Source organism: Megalops cyprinoides, chromosome 17, assembly GCF_013368585.1.
Source record: "Megalops cyprinoides isolate fMegCyp1 chromosome 17, fMegCyp1.pri, whole genome shotgun sequence".
NCBI classification, from domain to species: Eukaryota; Metazoa; Chordata; class Actinopteri; order Elopiformes; family Megalopidae; genus Megalops; species Megalops cyprinoides.
This window is the reverse complement of record NC_050599.1, coordinates 7,615,502-7,638,765: the sequence shown is the minus strand read 5'-3', so window position 1 is coordinate 7,638,765 and position 23,264 is coordinate 7,615,502. Positions and strand designations below refer to the sequence as shown.

At 46.8% G+C, this 23,264-nt stretch overlaps 1 protein-coding gene across 1 annotated transcript in view; it reads right to left on the bottom strand.

Moving 5' to 3' along the window:
• The window catches only part of xkr6b (XK, Kell blood group complex subunit-related family, member 6b), a 58,085-nt gene extending 34,821 nt beyond the window's left edge, over window positions 1–23,264 (bottom strand). The window contains exon 1 of the mRNA XM_036550453.1: window positions 22,699–23,264. Within this exon, the coding sequence (XP_036406346.1) occupies window positions 22,699–23,264 (566 nt within the window). The remainder of the gene's footprint in view (window positions 1–22,698) is intronic.

The following is a 23,264-nucleotide window of genomic DNA, read 5'->3' as shown; positions in this document are numbered from 1 at the left end:
ATGGACCTGTTCTGGCCAAAGCCCACAGAAAACATTCTGCGCACGGTGGCTGTAATTACAGCTTTCTGCCGTTCTGCTGCAAGTCAGTCATCACTCTCCATTTTCACAGACAAAAGCGTTTTTAATGAGAAAAATATACTTGCAGAATGCATTATGGATATGCATTATGCATAAACGCCTGTCTGTTCAGACCCCGTATAGGACTGTTAAAGAAAAATGGAAGGCCATTTTAAAAATAGCCTTTTAATGAAGAGCTCTGTTGTGATATGTGGAATAGGAGGGGATTGAGGTGTGGATTTACATTACTGCACTGTAGGTAGAGTGTGGGGCCCACACTGCTATGGAAACATTTGCAGTCTGGGTAAAAATATGAAATCTGTTTCTACCCAAATGAGCAATAAAGGTGAATCTCGAATCTTGAATTTTGATTTTATGTCACAGTCTATTTCCCAGGGCAAAAATATCACTGAAAGGTGGTTAGTAATTTAACTGTTTGTTACAGCAGAGCAGTATGCCTTTATTCCTGGTTTGGGTAAAATCTGTGACTGTGTGTGGCGCACACTGATGATGTCACAGTGGAGAGAGGGCTCAATGTGTCCAGCATTATAGGGTGGATTAAGACAGTCAAGATTCCCTCATCCCTTCACTCAATATGTAGCAACTTGTCAGGCAGCTGTGACTGACTTAGATGAAATCAGTGGAGAGGTGCCTATCCTCCACCCGGCGTGTGCTCCTCTGCGGTGAACCGTGGGATTTGAAAAACGAAAACCAGCCGTTTGTCTGCAGGCGAGTGCATCGCATTTCATGGCTCCAGCACGAGCGCAGTGGGCCGAGCTTAATGTGCAGTTGCCAATTCTGAATTTAGAGGGAAATTAGGTAAAAAGGATCAAGAAAATTATAAGAACACTGAACAAATAAGTGTCCTTTATGCACTATACCCTCAAACACCATCTTGCACCTACAATGGCACTTAGCAGAATGATGCATGTTATGTAATGACTCCTACTATCGGTTGGGACACTGATGATTTGGTATCTTTGCCTAACCTTTTTATGTGCACTTTTGTAAGTCACTCTGGATAGAAGTGTCTGTTAAATAACTAAAGTTAAATGTTTATGTGTATAAACAATGCAATTTCTTTAAAAATTAATAGCAACTATTTATAGAAATAAATTTCATCATTACATTCTATTTGTCTATAATTGGAAAATGATCAACTCAGAACTGGTATTATGAATCAAAAATTAGGAAACCAAATTAAATGGAATAACAACACATATATACAATACATTTTTTCCTACTGTGAGCATGTAGGCCTACTGCTCATTCTCAAAATGAGGTTGAGTTCTGCTCATGTAGAAATAAATACATAATAATAAAATACCATCACAAAATCAAGCACGTCCCAGAGGCCACATATGGCCACTCCACAAGGGTGCAGCACCCAGGATCATACAAAAGACACACTGTCATGATAACAGTGCACATGAACATGTAAAACACTCACTGTCATTGTAACAGCACTCAGGAACATGTAAAACACTCACTGGCATTGTAACAGCGCTCAGAAACATGTAAAACACATGCTGTCATTGTAACAGCACTCAGGAACATGTAAACACTCATTGTCATTGTAACAGCGCTCATTAACATGTAAAACACTCACTGTCTCTGTAACAGTGAATGGTGTGAAACACACACTGTTGTCACAACAGCACTCTGGATCATGTAAAACACACACCGTCATTGTCTCTTCTGTGGAAACAAGCAGAGCCAGCTGATATGTCTCCTCCAGCTCAACCACAGCACGTTTGTGTAACCAGATCCACGGCATATATCACAGAGTGAGACAGCCAGCCCACAGGCCTTCAGAGACGCTCCAAATAAACCCAGGAACTCTGCAATAAAGAGCGCTCCATATGCTTCACTGGCTTCCACTTCTTCCTCTAAGACACCAGCCCGTGAAGCTAATGGAGTCATTTCACAGAAGTGCACACAGGTATAATGAACCCAGTTTAGGTGAAGACCTGTGCTATTGGCTGATGTCATCTCAGTTTTTACTGAGCACAATACAGGATAGGAATACATTAATGTCAGCAAAACTGCATCAGGACAAGAACTGTACAATAATGTTGCACTAATTAAAAAGGCCCTCCTAATGTAGTTTCTCAGAACTGCATTTCAAACCAAAAACGGACTACAATGAGACACCTGACGTGTAAACCAGAAAGGCCTTTCTAAGTGTCACTTAACAATAGGAGCAATTTCTGAACAAAAAAAAGTCCTTTCTGTGGTTTGAAGAGGACCTGGATGAAAAAGTCTTTAAGATCTGTACCTAATTTTCTTTCTCTCTCTCTCTCTCTCTCTCTCTCTCTCTCCCTCTCTCTCTCTCTCTCTCTCTCTCTCTCTCTCTCTCCCCCCCCCCTCTCTCTCTCTCCCTCCCTCTCTCTCTCTCTCGCTCTCCCTCTGTCTCCCTCTCTCCCTCCCTTCCCCCCTCTCTCTCTCTCTCTCTCTCTCTCCCTGTCTCTCTCTCTCTCCCCCCTCTCTCTCTCTCTCCCTCCCTCCCTTCCTCTCTCTCTCTCTCTGTCTCTCTCTCTCTCTCTCCCTGTCTCTCTCTCTCTCTCTCTCCCTGTCTCTCTCTCTCCCCCCCCCTCTCTCTCTCTCTCCCTCCCTCCCTTCCTCTCTCTCTCTCTCTCTGTCTCTCTCTCTCTCTCTCTCTCTCCCTGCCTCTCTCTCTCTCCCTCTCTCTCCCCCCCTTACTCTCTCTCTCCCTCCCTTCCTCTCTCTCTCCCTCTGTCTCTCTCTCTCCCACCCTCCCTCTCTCTCTCCCTGTCTCTCTCTCCCTGTCTCTCTCTCCCTCTCTCTCTCTCTCCCTGTCTCTCTCTCTCTCTCCCTGTCTCTCTCTCTCTCCCTCCCTGCCTGCTTGTCTGACGGAGCCATCGACAACTCCAAATGGAACCGCGCTCCAAATAGCCTCAGGCTTACAAATAGCTCTCTTCCCAAAACCTCAGTAGTCTGCTTGACAATATAATCATGACAAGCCAAAGCCACAGAGAGACAGTACTAAGGGTATAGTGCTTAGCTCCTCTCTGTGTACACTGTGTCTGGACTCATTGCATCAGCCTCTCCTTCACAGACACACAACACAAACCCACTCCTTCACAGATTCACCGCTTCAGCCAGTTCCTCATGGCTCCACTGCGTGAATAACTGCTTCAGAGCAACATCATTACACTGACACTTTAGGGCCAATATCATTTCAGAACAGCGAATCAAAACTAGCCTTAAAAAGTATGCATTCTGAATAGACAGAATCAGACTAACATTTCAGTGCTCCCAGTGACTGAATAATTTGCTGTACGCAAACTGACTTGGGTTAAAACGACCATTTACATCTTCTTTTTAATCTTTTTATGGATTATTCTTTACTTATATTTTTGTATTTGTGTATGTTAGATGATGGCAATGCATGTGCCAAACACCTTGGCATCAGTCTACCAAGTTAGCTACACAGCAACAAGGGTTTAGGCCCAGTTTGGGGTTTCCAACAGAAATAATCATAATTTCATAACCAGTGGATGGACCCTGAGCATTTTCACACTCAGGAAATGCCAATAAATTGCATGGCTGTTCTATACAATGTGTCTGTGCGTGGCTGCAGGGTTAAAACCGAACAGAAACAATTTCCAAAGCCCCAAAATAGTCCATCAAAATTGTTGCCCATGCTGGACACGAGCACAAATGCAGATGCAAACGCAGCCCTTTGCACAGGGAGTTCAGCCAGTTCAGCTGGCTGCTGTAGCAGAACAGGGACCACGCGAGCCAGTCAGGGAGATACTAATGAATACAGTGAGTACTGTGATACTAATGAATACAGTGAGTAATTCAGGAGGGTGGAGACCCTGGTCATGAGGGTCTGTGATCTGTTTCCAAATAAAAAAAAAAGAGCAAAGGAATATTGTTTCTGCTCCGGATTGACACTTTCTGTGCGCACAGCCTTACTGACACAGCTGAGAACAGTGGAATGAGGACTTTGATCAGCACGATTTCATTTGGTTCGAGTCACGACTGAAGCTTCGAGTGCAACTGACAGCCACTCCCTCTAACCCCCCCCCCGTGCCCTCGTGGATGGGGCGTCGCTGTAGGGGGGCTTTGACTTCTCCTCACGCAGGATTAACTCGTAAGGGCTCGCAGTGGGTGATGTGTTCAGATCCCATTCTAACAGGATGTGGTCGGGAGCCCGCTGTGAGCTGCAGGCTCCATGGTGGGACTGCCGCGGGGGGCTCTCATCCCACTCCCGCTCTCGCTCCGGCTCCTCTCCCTTGCTCCTGCACACGCCCGGCCGGTCCCTCCTCCCCACCTCTCAGTCTGAGGCTGCTTTATTTAAACTTTTATGCACCCCTTCAAACGGTTCAAAAGAAACAGAAAAAGCAACATTTCGCTTCCAATTCGTAACGTACATTTCTACATCCTCAAATGACATTGTGGCAGGGTAGTTTGATAGGGCGGCAGTGTAGCATAGTGGTAAGGAGAGATTTGTTACAAAAGGATTACAAAATGATGCACCAATTATTTATCTCCAATAGGTAATATGGAGACACAAAAAAGGACTACATTTGTACACAGAGGAGCGCTATGTCCTGGTGATGAAAGGGTTAAGCAGCTTGCAGTGCCAGGCATCTGGGTTCACTGACCTACTGGCATGGGCCTCTGTCCCAGCCCTGGCCGTGAACCGCACAGCATGTGTTAGTGAAATGGAGCAAAAAAAATCTGGTCCTTGCACTGGCACAAACTGCAAAATGATATCATCTGCTGCTAGAAGACATCTTAATTATTCATCAAATGTTGCTTATACATGAACAAAACACTGGAACCGTAAGGGAAACCTACTGTCTCGGAGCAGGGGCACAAAAAAACGGCTTATAAATGAATAAACACCAAGAGTACACACGCTCCGTAACAAGCTGCTTCCCTTCTCTCGGCTCCTTTTTGGCTCAGACTCCTCCCTACAGAGCTGTTACTCACAGTCTGCATGTGTTTGAAGGAGTAAAATACGAACACAGAGAAATATGAAAAGAGCTCCGGCTTTTCTATTAAGCGCCCGCCATTGCCTTGCACTTATTCCCAAACCACTGTGTCAACAGGTGCGAGGAAAGTGTGAAAACAAACAGGAAGAGATATCTTAATATGAAACATAAACGCAGCGGTTCTCACCGCAGGAGGAGGGAAAATTCTGGGGAGCCCTCATACCGGGCTGAATGACGCAGCTGCTGGTGGTTCCACAAGTCCAAAAGGGCCATATAAAAACGGCTTTTCACAGGAACTAAAACATCAATTTTACACAGTCCACTCAGAGTATCCTGCTGCTGTCATTTCTTGTGAGGCGATTTGCAGCTCAGGTTTTGTGCATTAAGAATTGTGATTCCAAAGAAAACATTTCTCCCACACACTGAAACTCCATCAGCAGACCTTTGGGCCCAGAACACACTTAAACTCCATCAGCAGGCTTTGAGACCAGAATACGCTGAAACTCCATCAACAGGCCTTTGAGCCCAGAACACATTGAGACTCCATCAGCAGGCCTTTGAGCCCAGAACACACTGAGACTCCATCAACAGGCCTTTGAGCCCAGAACACATTGAGACTCCATCAGCAGGCCTTTGAGCCCAGAACACACTGAGACTCCATCAGCAGGCCTTTGAGCCCAGAACACATTGAGACTCCATCAGCAGGCTTTGAGCCCAGAACACACTGAGACTTCATCAGCAGGCCTTTTCAACCAGGACACACTGAGACTTCATCAGCAGGCCTTTTAGTTCAGAACGCACTAAGACTCCATCAGCAGGCGGTTAGGCCTGACTCTCTGTTGACCGAATTTCTGCTCTGCTCTCCCTCTCTGTCTCTGTGCTCAGTCTCAGCGGACCTGAAAGAGCATAGCCCTGCAATCGACCGCTAATACAACTGTCATCACCTCCCACAACGTGCCGGGACCAAGCATAGAGAAGAAAAATGAGAGAGCGAGAGAAAGAAAGAGAAAAAGACAATGTGAGAAGGAGGTAGAAAAAGAAAGAGACCTTAGAAAGGAAGGCAAAGAGAGGGAAGAGAGACAGATTGCGAAAGAGAGAGGGAGACAGAGAGTGGAGCAACCAGGTAGTGTAAGAAACAGGCTTATTGCTTGACTGACGTACGATACAATGTGTGATCCAAAAGGTGTTGAACTGACAGACTTAAAGATAAACTGATTCTATCAGCAAAGAGGAGGGAAGAACAGGAAATACATACTATTTGAAAGATGAAAAGGAATACCAGCTCAAAATCACATGACAGCATCCCAGGGATGTACCAATACCTATATTGAACAAAAGCCGCAGAATGACCAAACGGAAAATGAGACAGGATGTGTGTTATGACAAAAGGAGTTAAAAAAGTACTTACAACTGACAGCATTTTTATGACACATCCCCAGCATTGTTCATGACAACACCGCTATGAGAGAGGCAGGACGTATCACAGCCCACATAATGTTAGACTGAATCAGCACTCTGACAAGCAACGCTTTCCTCATTTGCCTGGTGGACAGTGTTCTTGATTAATGATAAGAGCAGATGAATATGATTAATGCTAAGATGTTTGTTGCCTTGGAGATTTTCCAGCGCAAAATTATAGCCACGGTATTCATCCAGATGTGAGGCTTTCATTACCCTCATTTTAAAGCCTACAGCTGTTATTCTCATTGAAGTAACGTTATGTTAACGCTTGCTAAGCATTAACAACAAACGACTGGCGTTCTGTGCTGCTGGTGTACTCAGTGGCTCAAAAACAACATACAGAACATACAGCTCATAGTGAAAGATGAACATACAGAAAAAAAACATACACTGCAACATACATAGTAATTGATGTATTGTAGTGTACCTGGCTTCCGTTGCCTAGTCAAGTTTCACAAGTTAACTTGTGGTAGGGCTTGAATGCTGTTATGCTCACACCCACTGGTCTGTGAGTGTTGTTGGCCTGGCCTGACACTGTTGCTCATTCAACTTGAATGGATACAATTCTGTTCCTTTGTGCTGGAAGTCGCTCTGGATAATAGCGTCTGCTAAGTGAATGTAATGTAATGTAATGATAAATTCATACAAATTGACAGGGAAAGCACAGAAGTTGCTTCAACAAAGCCTTTCAGAGGATTTCATCATGTTCTTAAACTGAACCTGAGAAGGAGTAGGAAAGAGAGAGCCATTGTGGCTCCGGAGCTCAGCGGGAGTGAGAGAACGAGGGTGTGATTCCCAGCATGGGACTGCGGGGGGTGCTCTTGGCAGCTGAACAGCTGGGGACCTCCTACAGGGAGAGGGGGAGGGTGGAAAGAGGGAGGGAGAGAGGGACGGAGGTACTTAAGGGTGCGTGTGAGCACGTGCGGCGACAGCTGTGTGCGGCGGGTGTGTCGAGGAATGGAGAGGAAAAAAAGAGAGAGAGAGAGAGGGAGAGAGAGAGAGAGAGAAAGAGAGAGAGGGAGAGAGTAAGAGAAAGTGTGTGTGTGTGTGTGTGTGTGTGTGAGAGAGAGAGAGAGAGAGTGTGTGAGAGAGAAAGAGAGAGAGAGAGAGAGAGAGAAAGAGGGAAAGAGAGGGAGAGAGAGAGAGAGAAAGTGTGTGTGTGTGAGAGAGAGAGAGAGAGAGAGAGAGAGAAAGTGTGTGAGAGAGAAAAAAGAGAGAGAAAGTGTGAGAGAAAGAGATAGAGAAAGCGAGAGAAAGTGTGTGTGTGAGAGAGAGAGTGAGAGGACAGAGACATACAGCAGACTCAGTGTCAGTGGGTCAGTGGTTCCAGCTGGCCTCTTGTCAGAGGTGCTGAAGTGAAAACTGATCAGGGGGTGAGCAGGGCAAGGCATTGGCTCTCTTTACACAATATAACTCTTTTTTCCACATTATGAAACAAACCGACATTTTTCTGTGTAAAAAAGACTAATGGCTGTACATGAGATTCCTACAAATATTTCCTGAACCACCCCCAGTGGTACAGCATGGATAAGTTGTACACAGTTCATTTACTACCTGATCATTCAATTATCATTCTGTGAAGTTTCTGCAAATGCTTAAAACTCAGTGATACTGTATATGTGCAGGCATTTCACACAGAAATATCTCAGCCAAGAAACAGACAGTGTTCTCGTGTGATTTGCATGTGAATTATATTCTGATTCAGAGACACAATGAAGCATCCTGAGCGTTTGAGCTCTGCAATGGAAGGACGGTGCACCGGCTGACTTGGGAACAGTCTGTCCTCAGCTGCGGTGGCGTAGCGTGTGCTATCCTGAGCGCTCGCTCGCGCACACGGGTTTTTATCTGCTTCAGTGCAGACAGCCAGCCAGAACCGCTGGACTTCATCTCCCCGGCCTGACATCACAGTCCTGCGGAGCCGCTTCTACACAAACGCCTGGATGATACGGGTCTGCGGAAGAGACCTGAACTGAGAGATGGATGCCGAGGAATTCCAACATCACAAGTGTTTTTTTTTTCCCTCCTTCAAGGATCAACAGTATACTGAACCCCTGCAAACGAATCTCCAAACTGCTGTACCTGACATATATTGCGGACATTTTACCAAGCAGTCCTACAGCAGTTCTTATTGCACCTCAAAACTGCAGCACACTGCTTCTGTCATGAGAGAAGCAATCAGATTTCTGTCTGTGTTTACAGCGGAACCCAAAGCACACTCTGTCTGGATTCTCTGAAGTGTGCCCAGCTTGGACTGGCTCATGGATTGTTGCTCAAACCTCACAGAGGCAGAGGTCAGGGGTCACACTGGGTCACCAATTAGGAATAAAAATGATTCCCTTTCTCCTGGTGTCTGATAATGATTTGCTGAAACCTTGCAGTTACCTCAGTTTCTCTCTGTAACAGTGGGGGGTTGGCAAAAATTATGAAAGAGCAGCTTTGAATAAGCCTTTATGCTGGAAGAGAGATAGAGAGAGTGAGAGAGACGAGAGAGAGATGGAAAGCGAGAGGGAGGGAATGTTAAGACAGAACAAGTGAGTAACGGGGGGGACAGTGGAAGAGTGAGAGAGAGCAGGAGAGCCATGCAAAGAGAGAGAGGGAGGGAGAGAGAGAGAGAGAGAGAGAGAGAGAAATAAAGAGAGAGAGAGAAGACAGAGTAAGAGAAAGACAGCTACTGGCACAGATTAATGCACTTGGCTGCACTGGAGAGAGCACTGTTGTAGGGCACTAAAGTGGTATCAGAGAGTGTACACTGCAGGGCAGTGCACTGAAAGTAGGTCAGTGCTGGCACAGGATCACCAAGGCGGCCTGGCGAGTTCCGCACAGCTCGAACCCTGGGCGGACCACCACCACCCCAAGCTACACAGGACCACTATTTACAACAACGTGCGAGCAATTTTCTGCAACAATTTACCTAATTAAGCAATAAACAGCCATGTACAAAAACTGCAAAGCTGTAGTTTCGGTGTAATTTAAAAATTAACTGTGAAACAACCACTGACAAGCATCTGGAAAGGCTGCTGGCTAATGACTGGCTAATGACTAATCTGGGCCATATTTTTGTGCTTAGTCCAGCCTGTAACCATGGTTATCTATGGTCAACAAAAAAGGATGCAAGTCTAACCAAACAGAAAAATTATTCATCAATTTTGTCAGGAAAAGTGGCAGCCTTAAGTAGAGAACATGTAATATCCATTTTATCTGAAGAACCACTGAATCAGTCAAGTGTAAAATAATACATTTTTCATTCACCACATGAAATATATCTGACAACGTATATCAAAACCAGTGAAAACATAGCTGTGTTCAGTGTGAATCTCTAAGGCATGCATTTATTGCTTGAACTGGGCTGTTGGTAATGTAACGGACACAAGCTGCAACACTGGGTCCACCATTTTTATTATTTTTTTTTTTTTTACCACAAAACGCTCTCTCACATTAAAGGCTTCTCAGGCGAGTGATTCAGTACAGGCTGATACACAGTATGTACTCCCATTACAAAGTGCCCTGCAGTCACTGAAGTGTCAATTTTTTTCATAGTTGCTTTCTTGATCACTATTTAATAAAACCATGTTACAAAAAATTAGAAGAGACCTTCTTTTAAAAGCTCATTAAAAGAGATCAAAGATTAAAACACACATTAACTAGCTTTACTCCAAAACTATCACACACAAAGAAACTTTTTCCACTGAAAGTAGCTGACAGACAAGGTGGTGGTTTGCAGTAGTATAGTGGTAATTAATGGGACTTGTAACCCAAAGGTTGCCAATGGGACACTGCTGCTGTATAAGAGTGGATTTACAGCATCTGTTAAGCAGATGCAATATAAGTGTTATTTTCTGTTCTGCATGCCTGAAAACTATTACTTGCATAACAATCACAATATCTCACTATTTTCTTCCCCAACTGGAGAGGAAATGTATGTCCCTTCAGATACATCTCACCTGACAATTCCCTCCCTATAAATGACTGCATCTGAGTCTGTCCATCTCTGCCCTGGTTTGCCACAGAGGAGAGAGACTGACAGAGAGAGAAATCAAACAGATTGTCATCACTGTGCTGTATGAATTCTGCATGTGAATAGACCTGTAAAGGCACACCAGGACGGCTTCTGACGAGAGACTGACGACTGCACAAGCAGGAGGGACCAGAGAGTCTGGGGATTGTACTAGTGAGAGAGAGGAGAGGGATTGAGGGTTGCACTTGCTGGAGGAAGCAGAGAAACTGCAGGTTGTACTTTCAGGAGGAAGCAGAGAGATCGAGGATTGTGTACTTGCTGGAGGAAGCAGAGAAACTGCAGGTTGTGCTTTTAAGAGGAAGCAGAGAGATTGAGGATTGTATACCTGCTGTAGGAAACAGAGAGACTGTGAGTTGTACTTGCTAAAGGAAGCAGAGAAACTGCAGGTTGTACTTGCAGGATGAAGCAGAGAGGCTGAGTGTTGTACTTGCTGTAGGAAGCAGAGAGACTACAAGGTGTGCTTGCAGAAGGAACCAGAGAGAGTGAGGATTGCACTTGCAGGAGTGAGATGATCCTGATCCTGACACAATCTGATCAGATCCTTCATTATGATGCTTCGTAGGTTGCTCACTACATGTCTGTGAGTGAACTAGATTACTCAATTGCTTGCTTAATTCCATAGAAATTATTAGTGGTTTCACAAAACAGTCAAAGAACACATGGTGTTTTCCTGAAAGTATGAAAAAATTTCTGTTGTACCAATAAAATCACACACCAAATGGGAAAAAAATGTTTTGGAAGCACTAATTGCAATAGTCAGGGATTCTACAGTTTAGAGACTGTGTATGAAGCATGTTGTCTTACTGGAGCTTTTCCACAGGCACTGATAAAAACGCATCCAAGTGAAAACGTTACAAAGCTGTTTTGTTCTGAATTCCCCGGGCCTTTCCCTGTTTCTGTGAGAGGATTTTGCTGTGGTATTTTTTCCTGGCTTGCAGATAAATGTTAAGCTGCACAAAGGCTCCGTGATTAAACACCCCGCTAATCTTGGGATGCTCCACAGAAAACTCCAAAAAAAGCTTCTCTGGCTTCAAGTGAATTCATTTACCCACAATGCACTTGGGAAAGTTTGGGGAGTGGTTTTCGGTTGAAAAGGGATGACAAGAGAAAGTGCACTTCCCCCTCTCATCAAAGGGCACCATTAAAATGGTGTGAATTTGCCTTTGCTGTCAGATGTCTGTGTGAAGAACATACTGTACCGTTAATTGCCAAAGGCGAGCACAGTCTGAGATTTCCTCTTTACTGTAGGTGGGGGTTTGCCAGTAAATGACCTCTTCATTTCACTTCAGAGGTATAGGGTCAAGGTTACGAAGGGGCTGCCTCGCGTTTTGTGTTAATGCAAACCCCCCCCCCAAAACCAGACGCTTCCTTTGTTTGCTCCTCGGAGCTCTGATGAGGGCAAGGAGAATTAAATGAATATCAAAAGCTCAGGGACCAGATGTTCCTTTCAATATTCTATGGGCTCGCCACCCACTTTCAGCATCTCTGGCTGTTTCTTAAAGCTCTTAGCGCTGTACATTTCACCTTGTGCGGCAGGTTAATTGTCCCTTGAAGGATGCTGGTTTTGACCTGTCCACCCACACTAGACTACACTTCCCTGCATGCCGGGAGGACGTGGAACGAAAGAGCTTCCTGGTTTGAAACAGACAATCAGAGGGGTATGGCAGCGCTGCAGGCTGAAAGAGCCGAGAGGGGCTGTGAGAATCTGTGGCCAGTTTACTGGCAGATATATTGTACATCTGAGCTGTGAGCCCACTTATCAAACGCGGACGGTTTGAAATATGGCGAGCCTCTTACTAAGCGCAGACTCAGGCGTGAGTGGAGTGGAGTTAGAGAGAGGAGAGGCTTATCCCTACCCCGCGTTCCCAGTCCCCCCTTCCCAAATCTGTCCATGTCCTCAAAGGGGGGGGGGAGGGGGGGCTTCATCAGGAATGTGCTTGCCAAGGGCAGCATATGTGCATACGGGGAGAGCCTAAGTGGGGATGACAGGGAGCGATTTTCCACAGCCGCCTGCCAGCGCCGCCTGCACCCCTGCGCCCCACCTGCCAATGCCGCTCCATCACGGCGGGCACCTAATTGCCCCGCTCAACCCCCTCCCAATACCCCACCAAACCCCCTCCCTCCCACCACCCCCCAAGCTGTGCAGAGCCGCCCGGCTACAGATCCCGGAAACCTCCCTCCCCTCATCCTCTTTGTTCCAACAGCCTCTGGGTTCACGGCCCTACCCTGCTGAAATTCACCCCCCCCCCTTCCCCCCCTCTGCGTCCTCAGAGCCTGCTTACAAAGGAGCACAGCTGCGTCGAACACTCTGTGCCTCAGAGGGTATGGAACAGAAGCACAGCTGTAAAGGAAACACGCTATATATAGTCCGTGTATCTTACTGGGGTGAACTGCTACAATAAGGTATATAATTAATTACCATACCAGATGTCGTTTTCCAGGGTGATGTACACAGGAGAAATGCTTCACTAAATATTCCGCCACCGTATATATGGACTCTGCGAGATTATATGTATATGTCAGAGTCCATTTATCCTGCTGAATATTTAGTCAAGCATTTCTTGTGAAGCAACTCTAGCTGGAACTGTAGCCCACGACCATATGGTCCAATGTCCAGTTTGCCATTCATGTGACTTGTAAAAGAGGATAAAAGATATGGCATTTCTGCAGGCCAGTCATAAAGATGGTTTCATTTGCTAGCTGAATACTGTACGATAAGCTGGCACTGATAACACCTCCGCCATCCTTAAGTGAGTCAGTAAATGAATGAGAGGGAGTTTGCATGTGCATATGCATGTGTGTGCGTGTATGCATGTGTTGTGTATATGGAAATATATTTTTTTTATGTCACTCCCTTGCATAACCTTGTCATTGCCGCCTCAGTAGTAAAGCCGTGCCTACACTGCTTACTAAAACAATATCAGAATAACAGTGATCCAAACCTGCTGCTGCAGCATTCGGGGAAAAAAGATGTGGGCTGCAGCAGGTGTCAAAGTACATCTGCAGGTTTACTAGGAGGCTTTACATCACTCATCTGCTTTACTACAAGCTCCTATCCAAGCTGACACGCACAGGCTGAAATGATGATCCGGATGTTTTCAGAGGCAGGTAGCTCGCCCGAGCGGGGAAAAACAGCAACGCCTCACCTGGGATTTGACCCAGCAACCTCCCGGTAAAGAGTCATCATGTCACTCTGCCCTTCTAGTTCCGTGGGCGGCCCAAAAGACACGCTCTCCGGAGCGCTGAGAGGGGAGCGGGAGCGGCCGTCACGCGGCGGGACAGCTCGGACGTGACAGCTCTATAGCGCGAGTCCGTGCGGGAGTCGCAGGACGATGGCAGTCCAGGCCGTGCTGTCAGATGAAACGGCTTGCTGTCTTAATGCACAGCGGCACAGCATGCGTCCCGCTCAGCTCCGCTGCTCTGCCGCGGAGACGGGGCCGCCGGAGCAAATGGCAGTAAAGCGGCGCGGAGGGGAAAAGGGCTCCCCTGTCTGATGAAGTTGTTCTAACGATGCGAGCACCTGAGCGCAGGTAAAACCTCTAGCGACCACCTCTAGCAAGCACCTGAGCACAGGTAACACTTACGCTCTTAGCAGGCACAGCCTGATTGGGTTCTACATTCTGGATAAAAGCTACAGGATGAAGTAAAAAGGACCCTCACTGCCAAAATGCTTGAATCAACCATTACACTACGTGACAGTTGCTTAGCAGATGGAGAGCAATTTACAACACTTAACATTTTTACATGATATCCATTTAATATAGATGGATATTTACTGAAGCAATTCAGGTGAAGGACCTTGCCCAAGGGTGCCCCAATGCTGTGGTAGTCTTTGGAGTACAAGCTGTGTTCCTTACCACTACACAACACTGCTGTGTTGTGGACCATTTCAACACACCATGCAAATGCAGGGCGAAACAGGAGTGTGGCCATTTGATGTCATTTCCATTTCTATTCAGATGATGGGTGGAGCTTTTTATGGCAGGGCTGGACTTAGTACTTGGGAGATGGAAGACTTCCTGGGAAAACCAGGTGGGCTGCTGGAAGTGGTTCTCTCTCTCAGCTGTTGGTTGGCCAGCAGGGGGCAGTCTTTCACTGGTGTGCCACCAGTGATGAGTGGTGTGAGGGGCAAGCACAATCTGAGAGTGCTGGTCTAACAGGTGGAGGATCAGATTTCAATCATACGTCCTTAGGGTGCTGCTTTGATGCAGGTAGAGGATGAGGTTTCAATCCCATAACCTGAGGGTTCTGTTCTGATTCAGAGAAAAGGTTAGGGTTTGATCACACATCCTGAGGTTGTGGCTCTGATGCAAGGAGGAGGTTAGGGTTTGACCACACACCCTCATGGTGCTGCTCAGGTGCATACAGAAGGGCTGGGGTTCCATCACACAGCGCGCACGCATGCCACTGCAGACCCCGTGGGAGGAGGAGGAAGAGGAGGAGGAGGAGGAGGAGGGGCCGCGGAGGCAGCCAGCTCCTCGTCAGGGCTCTGTCACCACGTCCCACACTCCTGCGGCGGATTACTATTGATCACCACCCCGTGTCCTCAGCTCCACTCTCACAGCCTGGAGCCGAGGTGACACCGCTCCACCACTGCAGTTTATCAGCCAGATAAAAATCACTAAAACGCCAGCGCCTCAACGTCTCGCAGGAGTTTAAAAATGTGCCAATACTTTTTTATTTTAAGGGCCATATCTATGCATAAATATGCCCGTTGTTGGACTTTTATTTTACAGATATTCAGTAGGTATGTGAATTGAGACACTCATAAGGCCTACAGCATTCTCCTGTGGGTTTAGTTCTCTGGCTTTAAATACCAGTGTAGAATATGATTGTTTAGGAATTGTTTAGGAGAAAATACATAACACATTGTTTCTGTAATCATATGGATGACAAAATTTCCACCATATGTTATAATACAGAAGGCAACAGGTGAAAAAATGGCTACATGATACTGACAGCCTCAAGCACAGAGTAGCACAATTAGGAAGTGGTTCATTTTGTGATGTTAGGGTGCCCTGCTTGCACTTTGATTAGCTCTGATCCATCATTAATTCACACGACTTCACAAGGTAATTAAACAAGCGGGTGATTAATCTTTGATAAAGACAAGTCAGGGTGCAGTGCTCAACCCCTGTCCGTGTCCTAAAAGCAGTTTACTGAGGCCAGGTGAAGGTATGTACATAGGCGAGCGGAAAAGCGCAACAGCATGTTCACCCCACACTCCAGCGCTCCTCCGCTGAAGCAGTGATTCCTTCCTCAGGAACCAAAGGTGACGCCTGCTTCAAGATTCAAGTCCTCACACCTGAACCTGAACCTCTCGCGGAAAGAGTGGCCTTCCTCCCATTTGCTCGGGTTCGAACAGTGGAGGGACAATAACCGGTAGAATCCTGGGTTCTGAGAGCGGCCGCTGCCGCCACCGCCCCCGTGCAGCCCAGACGGGGCCGCGCGAGTCTCCTGCGGCCTAACGGGGGCCACTCCACCCGCCCACCCGCCCACGTGCGCGACTCCAGCGCCGCCGCTCTCGTGTCTGCGTGGGTCGAGCCGCCTGCAGTCGGTTACCACGAGATGCGCGGCTTTCCGCCAGGGTCTGTGAGTGCACTCGCGGCCTCGGCCCTGAAGGCCCCACCTCAGTCTCCGGGGATAGAAGTAACAGCAAACCCCGCAGCAGGAGGCAAAGTGGGAAAGACACAGTGGGAGATTCAACACACGCACAGGATGGGGACGGGGGAGGGGGGGTCAACTGACAATCATCTACAGCTTTGAAAAGAGCTGAGTCTCTGTAGCTGAACGGGCTCATGCACGAGTTTACCACTCTGCGTCTGTCCATGCAAGTCATAAAAAGTCTGGTTCCTTCCCTACTGAAAAGAACGAGGGTTTGAGTTTAGCTGTGTGTCTGACGATGAACCTGTCAGGGTCCCTGTTCTAAGGAGCTATTTTCCGGGTGAGAGGCCTGTGTGGGTCCATGGGGACGAGGGGTCAGAGGCTGGCTCTCAGCGCGGCCCACGTAGAGCGTGACGTCCCTCCGAGGCCGGCGCCGTGGCTCCTGACACGCCACAGTCCCTGATTTGCCGAGGCAGTGCGGACGCAAAGCCCGCTGGGAGTTATGCCGGCGTGTGCTTCCCGTCCCTCTGCCCTCCGTCCCAGTAGCATTGTGTCAAAATACAAGTCTCTGGAGCCCTCAAACGTACATACATTTATTCCCCGAGAAGGTGCACGAAACATCTGCACACATGCAAACCTTCTGGCTGTTCCCTCTGAAGGCCCCCCGTGCACTCGCTGCACCAAGATCCTTAATTACACATTGATTTGGACAGAGAGGTTTAATTACAACAGAGAGAGGGCCGGACAGAAAAAAAAAGAAATGAAAAAAGGGCCGGTTTTCAACCTGCTCAAAATGAGCCGCGAGGAGGTTTGGGGACATGCAGGCCTGAAAACCGTTTTTTTATTTTTTTTATTTTTATCTGTCACAGGAATACCAGCTGGACAGAGAAATAACCCAGTAATAATGGGCAGGCAGATGCTCCAGTTTCCCTGACAGAAATGGAGGTCAAGTATGGCTTTCTGTGCTGAGAGCACATGATGAGTTTAACGAGCAGAGGGGGAGAGGGAGAACGGGGAGGGGAAACGGGACGGAGTAACGGACAGGCTCTCCCCACGCCCACAGAACCAGGCCTCAATTTGCTCTCCTTTCCTCCCCGAGGTCTGAACGGAGCGGGGAGATTTTCCACCTGGGGCTCCAGACTGACGCTGCAGCTGAGCTGTAGTAAGAGCATGGAGGGGCGGGGGTTTGTGGGGGAATGGAAGGGTGGGGGGTAGGGAGAGCAGGGAGGGTGGAGTTATTCGGGCAGAATAAATAATCTCTTAAAGATGGGATTGAAATCCACAGCCCCCAATAGCCCCAGGATTCATTAAACTGCATTCCCGACCCAGGGAAAAAAACTGCCCAGGGCGGTTTAATTGAGCATCATCATCACCACCCCCATCCCCCCCATCCCCCCATCCCCCACCCACCCACCTAACTCTTACCCAGTGAATCTGTGATTGAGGTCAACGGGGGGAGCTGGTGAAGTAAGCGATCAACTGAAGAACCACTAGCCACATGCTCCCGGTTACTCTCCCCCCGCCCCTCCTGAGGAGGGAATAAATAAGCAGGACCTCTGCTAAACAGTGCTATCTCCTATGGCTCGACACGCTTCTTTGTCGGGTAATTGGTGCCTTTCCCGGTGAGCTGGCTGAAAGGAAGCACACTCCCTGTTATCAGAGTTAATCTACAAATTGATTTATGAAAGCGGACGGCCCGCTGGGACCCGGCTCAGGTCAACCTGACGGGGTTTGGGTTTATTTTTTAAAAAATGCATTTAAAAAAAAAAAAAATGCACAGCCCATTTCGTTTTCTGCACGCTGCCCCTTGCCATGTCAATTTTAAGACCCAGAGACACAGCTTTTGATGGAAACCTGCTGTAGAACAAAAGTGTGGAGGTAAGTCATTATAGCATTATAAATCTACAATCATAAAACATTAATTCATTCAAATGGCCAACCTCTTGAAAAGTTTTCATAAATAAAAATATCAAATAATATCAGATATCAGGGTTACTTTTTCCTCAGGGGCTGTGGATCTAGACTCTGGACCTAGCTGTTGTGGGCTGACATCCCAGGTCAATCACCGCCTTTGTACTCATCTCTGTAGCTGCTGTTTAATTCCATGTGGATAAATGGGTCAGAGACAGCGTTTGATGTAAAACTGCACGGCATGTTAAAATGCCCTGGATAACAGTTTCTGCCAAGCAAAAACAATTAGGGGCCCCAAGCTGCAATGGTGCTGAGAGTACCCCACTGCTTTCGAATTTCATATTCTTTCTCTTCTCTTACTTTGCCTGTTCAGCCAGTAAGAGCCGATTAAGCATATGGTGCCAGATTATACCAGATGATCATTTCTGTCATATTTTCAAAAAAATTTCCTTACTTACAAATAATTCGCTGTGAAGTCACCAAACCCGGTAAACGCATTTCTCTTTCGAAAATAAACAGCGTGTTCCACTGGGAAAACCCACACACAATTGTTTTGGTATTTTTTCTCGGTCTGGAGTTTGGGCTGAGAAAGCTATTTGAACATAGCCTCACATACAGATTGTGACTTTGGCTTTTAAGATTTGTCTCCTGATCGCAATGCTGTATTTCCTTGCTCCTAAGACTGTTGGCAAAGGTAAGCTCCAGGCCAAACCACACCAGCCTTTGCTGACTGTGTCACAGTTTATATTGGCATTTACCAGTGCAGGATTATCAGGCTGATGCAAAGCCAAGCTGATTCCCTCTGTAACAGTGCTCTAAGCCTGATTTTATATTGGATTAAATCATAAACCAGACAACAGATTTACAATATCTCATATAAATACCTAGGAAGTTACAAGGCTTTGCATTATGATTACAGCAGATTATAATTTCATGTCATCAAGTCTGTGAGTGGTTACATTTTTATTTTTTATAGCTAATTTTATGTAAAAAATCAGTTATTTCTTCAATAAATGAACCTGAACCTAGTAAAATTGCATAATTCTTGGCCACAAATTAACACTAGGACAAAATTATACATCTGTTTTCAGTGTTTTACATAAACTCATGATAGTAACGGATTACGTGTTCTCAATGGAGTGTGTGGTATAAACAACCCAATAGTTCATCTGTGTGTAATGCCAGTCCATATTCATTAATTAATGGATTCCCTAATTACATCACAATTATTGGGTATTCACCAATCATTAAACAGATTAGTTTTACTGATAATACTGGAATTAATTTTGCAGAGCAAAGTTTTGTATGGAGTCATCAGTGGCTAAAAGTATATACAATCTCTATTGTTGAGGATCCGCATCCTCAGCTACTGCACAGTACTTATTCCATTTTATGTCTCTAAAGAAATATTTTTCACACTGAAAACATGGCATAGCTGTGAGAGAATACGCATGTTAACACATGCTGGACCACGTAAGGGGCCGTGTGGAAGCAAAGCGCTGAGCGTTAGCAAGCTGTTCAAGTCTCCCTGCAACGCTGGCTGTTCCACACTCACAACTTTGCATTCCGATTTGCATTCTTCTGCATATCAATGAAACATTCAGCTGCGCTTCACATTTTGAAACATACAGGACATCAGCAACGTGAGAGAGCTGTTCTGATTTCACTCGAGTGCCCTCATTAGACCTGGTCATGTTGCATTTCAGCACTGGACAGTTCCAGCAGCAAACAAACCAGAGAAAAGAGCACCTGTTTTCATGGCATAGCCTACTGATTTCACAGCGCTGTAGTGTCAAACAGCACCATTGGTTATATCTGTGTGTGTGTGTGTGTGTGTGTGTGTGTGTGTGTGTGTGTGTGAAATGACTGATGGAAAATGATCACATGAGGGACAGACATGGCCATTGGTTCACCACAGCCCGAGGGGCACTGAGAAAGCAGGTAAGGTATCTTGGAGATAAAGATAGAGAGAAGAAGAAGAAGAAGACACACAGAGAGATACACAGAAGTGTGTGAGACAGAGATAGGCATTTGGAGATATAGATGCTAGCCTTTACAGAAACTGATCAGAAGTTCATAAATCTCAGAAGGGTTTTCTCTTGGTACACATTGTGTCATGGTAATGTTTTAATGTTGTGTCAATTACTAATTTCCTAGATTTAGTCTGTCTGCCATTACTACATATGAACCAATAGACCAACCAGCTCAACAAGATGCTAACTAGAACATACTCCATTTAATTACACACATAAACCTTCCATATACTCAAGGTCAAAGACCTTAACAGAGCATTTAATGTTACCAAATGTAACACAGACTTTAAGTGCAATGGTGTGTTAGATTGGCTTAATTTCTGACAGGCTATATATCCTCTCTCTCACATCTTATGAAGTGTTCTGGTGCAGTGTAATGCAAACAGCACCGCGTAAAGAGCTACTTGACTATCTGATAGCAGCCCTCTTTTCTGAAGGGGTTGAATTGCAACATCACAACACTACGACCACCACTGTCAGCACATACATGAACCCAGCCGCCACCGTGGAAGTACAGATATTTTCAGCTTGCAGCTATGACACCTTTCCACCTAAATCAGACACACGGTGTATAAATAAACATTTTTAATACCCATAATGCACTTGAGAGCATGAACCCGGGCTACTGAGAAAGCCCATCCATCTGGCCCTGCCTGCAGGCAGTACAGCAGCCGCTGACAATGAAAGGGAGGGAGATGAGCAGATAGACCGAGATCCTTCCTCAGGGCCTGGGAGTGACAGCACTGATGCCATCTCCCTTCACCGTTTTGTCCACACGACATGCCCAATCTCAGGGCCTGAATAATTCATCCCACCGACCTGAGGAAAACCAAACCTGGCCACACTTAAATTCTACCACCATGCCCCCCCCCCATCCCCCCAGCTTTAAGTGAGGGACTGAAAAAAAGATAAAAGGGACAGGTGTAATACTTTTCAGAGATATAACAGAAAGGAGAAAGGGACCCCAGCTGCTCATAAAAGAGTCAAAGTAAAGCTGTGTGCGTGCATGTGTGTGTGTGTGTGTGTGTGTGTGTGTGTGTAGGTGTGCGTGGGTGGGGGTTGTATAGGCACAAATTACCAGTGCGTTGAAATCCAACACTGACAACAAGTTGAGGACATGCCATACGATGACATCATGAGACGCAGCTTCTGTGTTGGCCAGGGCAAGGGCTGTGAACACAAGTTCTGGTCCCAGACACGGGCAGATGGTGCCACAACTGTGTAAAATGACAGCCACACCACTGTGGCTTCACTCCGCACCCCCGCCCCCACCCCCACCCCCGCTGGTGACTATTGTAGAGTCCCACCTACCATCCTGACAGTGAAAAAGGGCTGAACCATATTTTCAGATGGGTAGAGCAATTTTCAGACTATCGTTTCACCCTTTAAATGCCAACAGATGGGTAATCCTGGAAGAGCTATCTAGACATGAGCTGCCGAATTAATCACAATTAAGTGCAAATAATATCGAACAGCATTTAAAAAGCAATCCTGACTGGCGAGACAGGGACACAGCTGTCGAATGCAAAGATGGATTAAGGGTCCAGTCTACGCACACACACAAACACACATACACGCACACACTGCAGACATTGCATTTTGGCAAAGCACTGCTAAATGGTTATTGGCAGATCTTTTGTACGCTGTGAAATACAAAAAAAGTCATCCCCCCACACACAAAAAGAAAGGTCATCCAGTTAAATTAATGATCAAATATTGATTATGCGCTCCAAAAACAGACGCGAAGCGTTAATGCTCCTCTTACAGTGTGCCGACTGAACACCGTGTCCCTTTGGTTACGCCAGAATTCAGCCAGGTGGTAGCGGTAGCACGCATTTGCTAAGCTGCAGTACCAGCCACAGCTTGTCACATCGATGTACACATATTACGCGCTGGCAGACATTGAGCAGACATGCACTTTTTCACCACTTAGAATTATTTAAAAGCGTCAAAGGAACGTCGGGAAATGATCAAAAATGCCAAGGTTGGTAAACATTTCCACAACGCCGCACCTCAACGACCGATTTCGTTCTCGTATGACTAAGTGTGGATCAAAACAATGCCCTGTCTGGCTGCAGTTCGCTGGGTTGAGTAATGTCATGCAGGAGCGAAACGAGGCGCCGAGTCCTTACATGCACTGCATACGCAGCGCACCATACAACCACTCTGAGACTGATGCTCCTACGCTAGACGAACACACGCATGTCTTTCTCCCTGCTATTGCAACATCTAGCAAAGTTTAAGACAACTTTATTATGAATGGACGATGAACAAATATAATAGCTCTGAAATGGGCTCATTTTTCGCAGAGATCGGTCTCCTTCTCGGCTCACGTAGCTATAGCTATTACCCACTGGCTGAGTCAACACCAGCGCAGACACCAAACAGCAGCCCCCCTCGCAAGAAGCAGGGGTGCACAGAGTAAGGCAAAAACGGATAAAGCATTAACTGCTCTGAGTCACACAGAAGCACAGGCAACTTTGGCGTGTGTCCTCATGTATGCGCCAGGTTACTTCAGGTGAAGAGGAGAGACAGGCGAGGAAGGGGGGATGGGGGAGAGTGGAGGGTTGGACAGGAGAGGGAGGGGGGGGGGGGGGGGGGCGCAGGTCTGCAGTTCAGAATTTTGGAAAATCCCAGCAATACTTACCTCCATACTTGTCCCATCTGCAGAATGTGTATGACTGACTGCCAGACCCACACTGATATCTGACAGCACCTGTCTCTCCCGTGGATGCCGGCACTCAACCCGGCTCTCCGACTACTGAGTCCCTCCACCGCCCCCAGCCCTCCCCCGGTGTAATCCTGCACGAACCACCTGAAGCTCAGGATCTGGACCAGCACCGACGGGACAAGCACAAAGAACAGAGTCAGCCCGAACCAAAGGTAGTCCCGTTTGGAGTAGTAGTCAACGGCTAGCCACAGGTCCGTGCCCACGTCCCAAAAGAAAACCAACAGCGCCAGGACGATCCATAGACAGTCCAGCCAGAGACGCTCCTCCTGCGGCGGCCGCCTGGCTTCTTTCCCCTTCCCCAGGAGATAACGCAGACAGGCGCTCCGACAGCCCCAGTAACACGACGAGGTGTTGCAGCAGTGACAGATGTGAAATGAGCTGCCCTCCCCGGGATCCTCCTCGCAGTTCCCCACCGTTTCGTCCAGGTTGTGCAGTTGGGCGAAACCGGTGACGACCCCCAGACCATCAGATTTCGCTGCCAT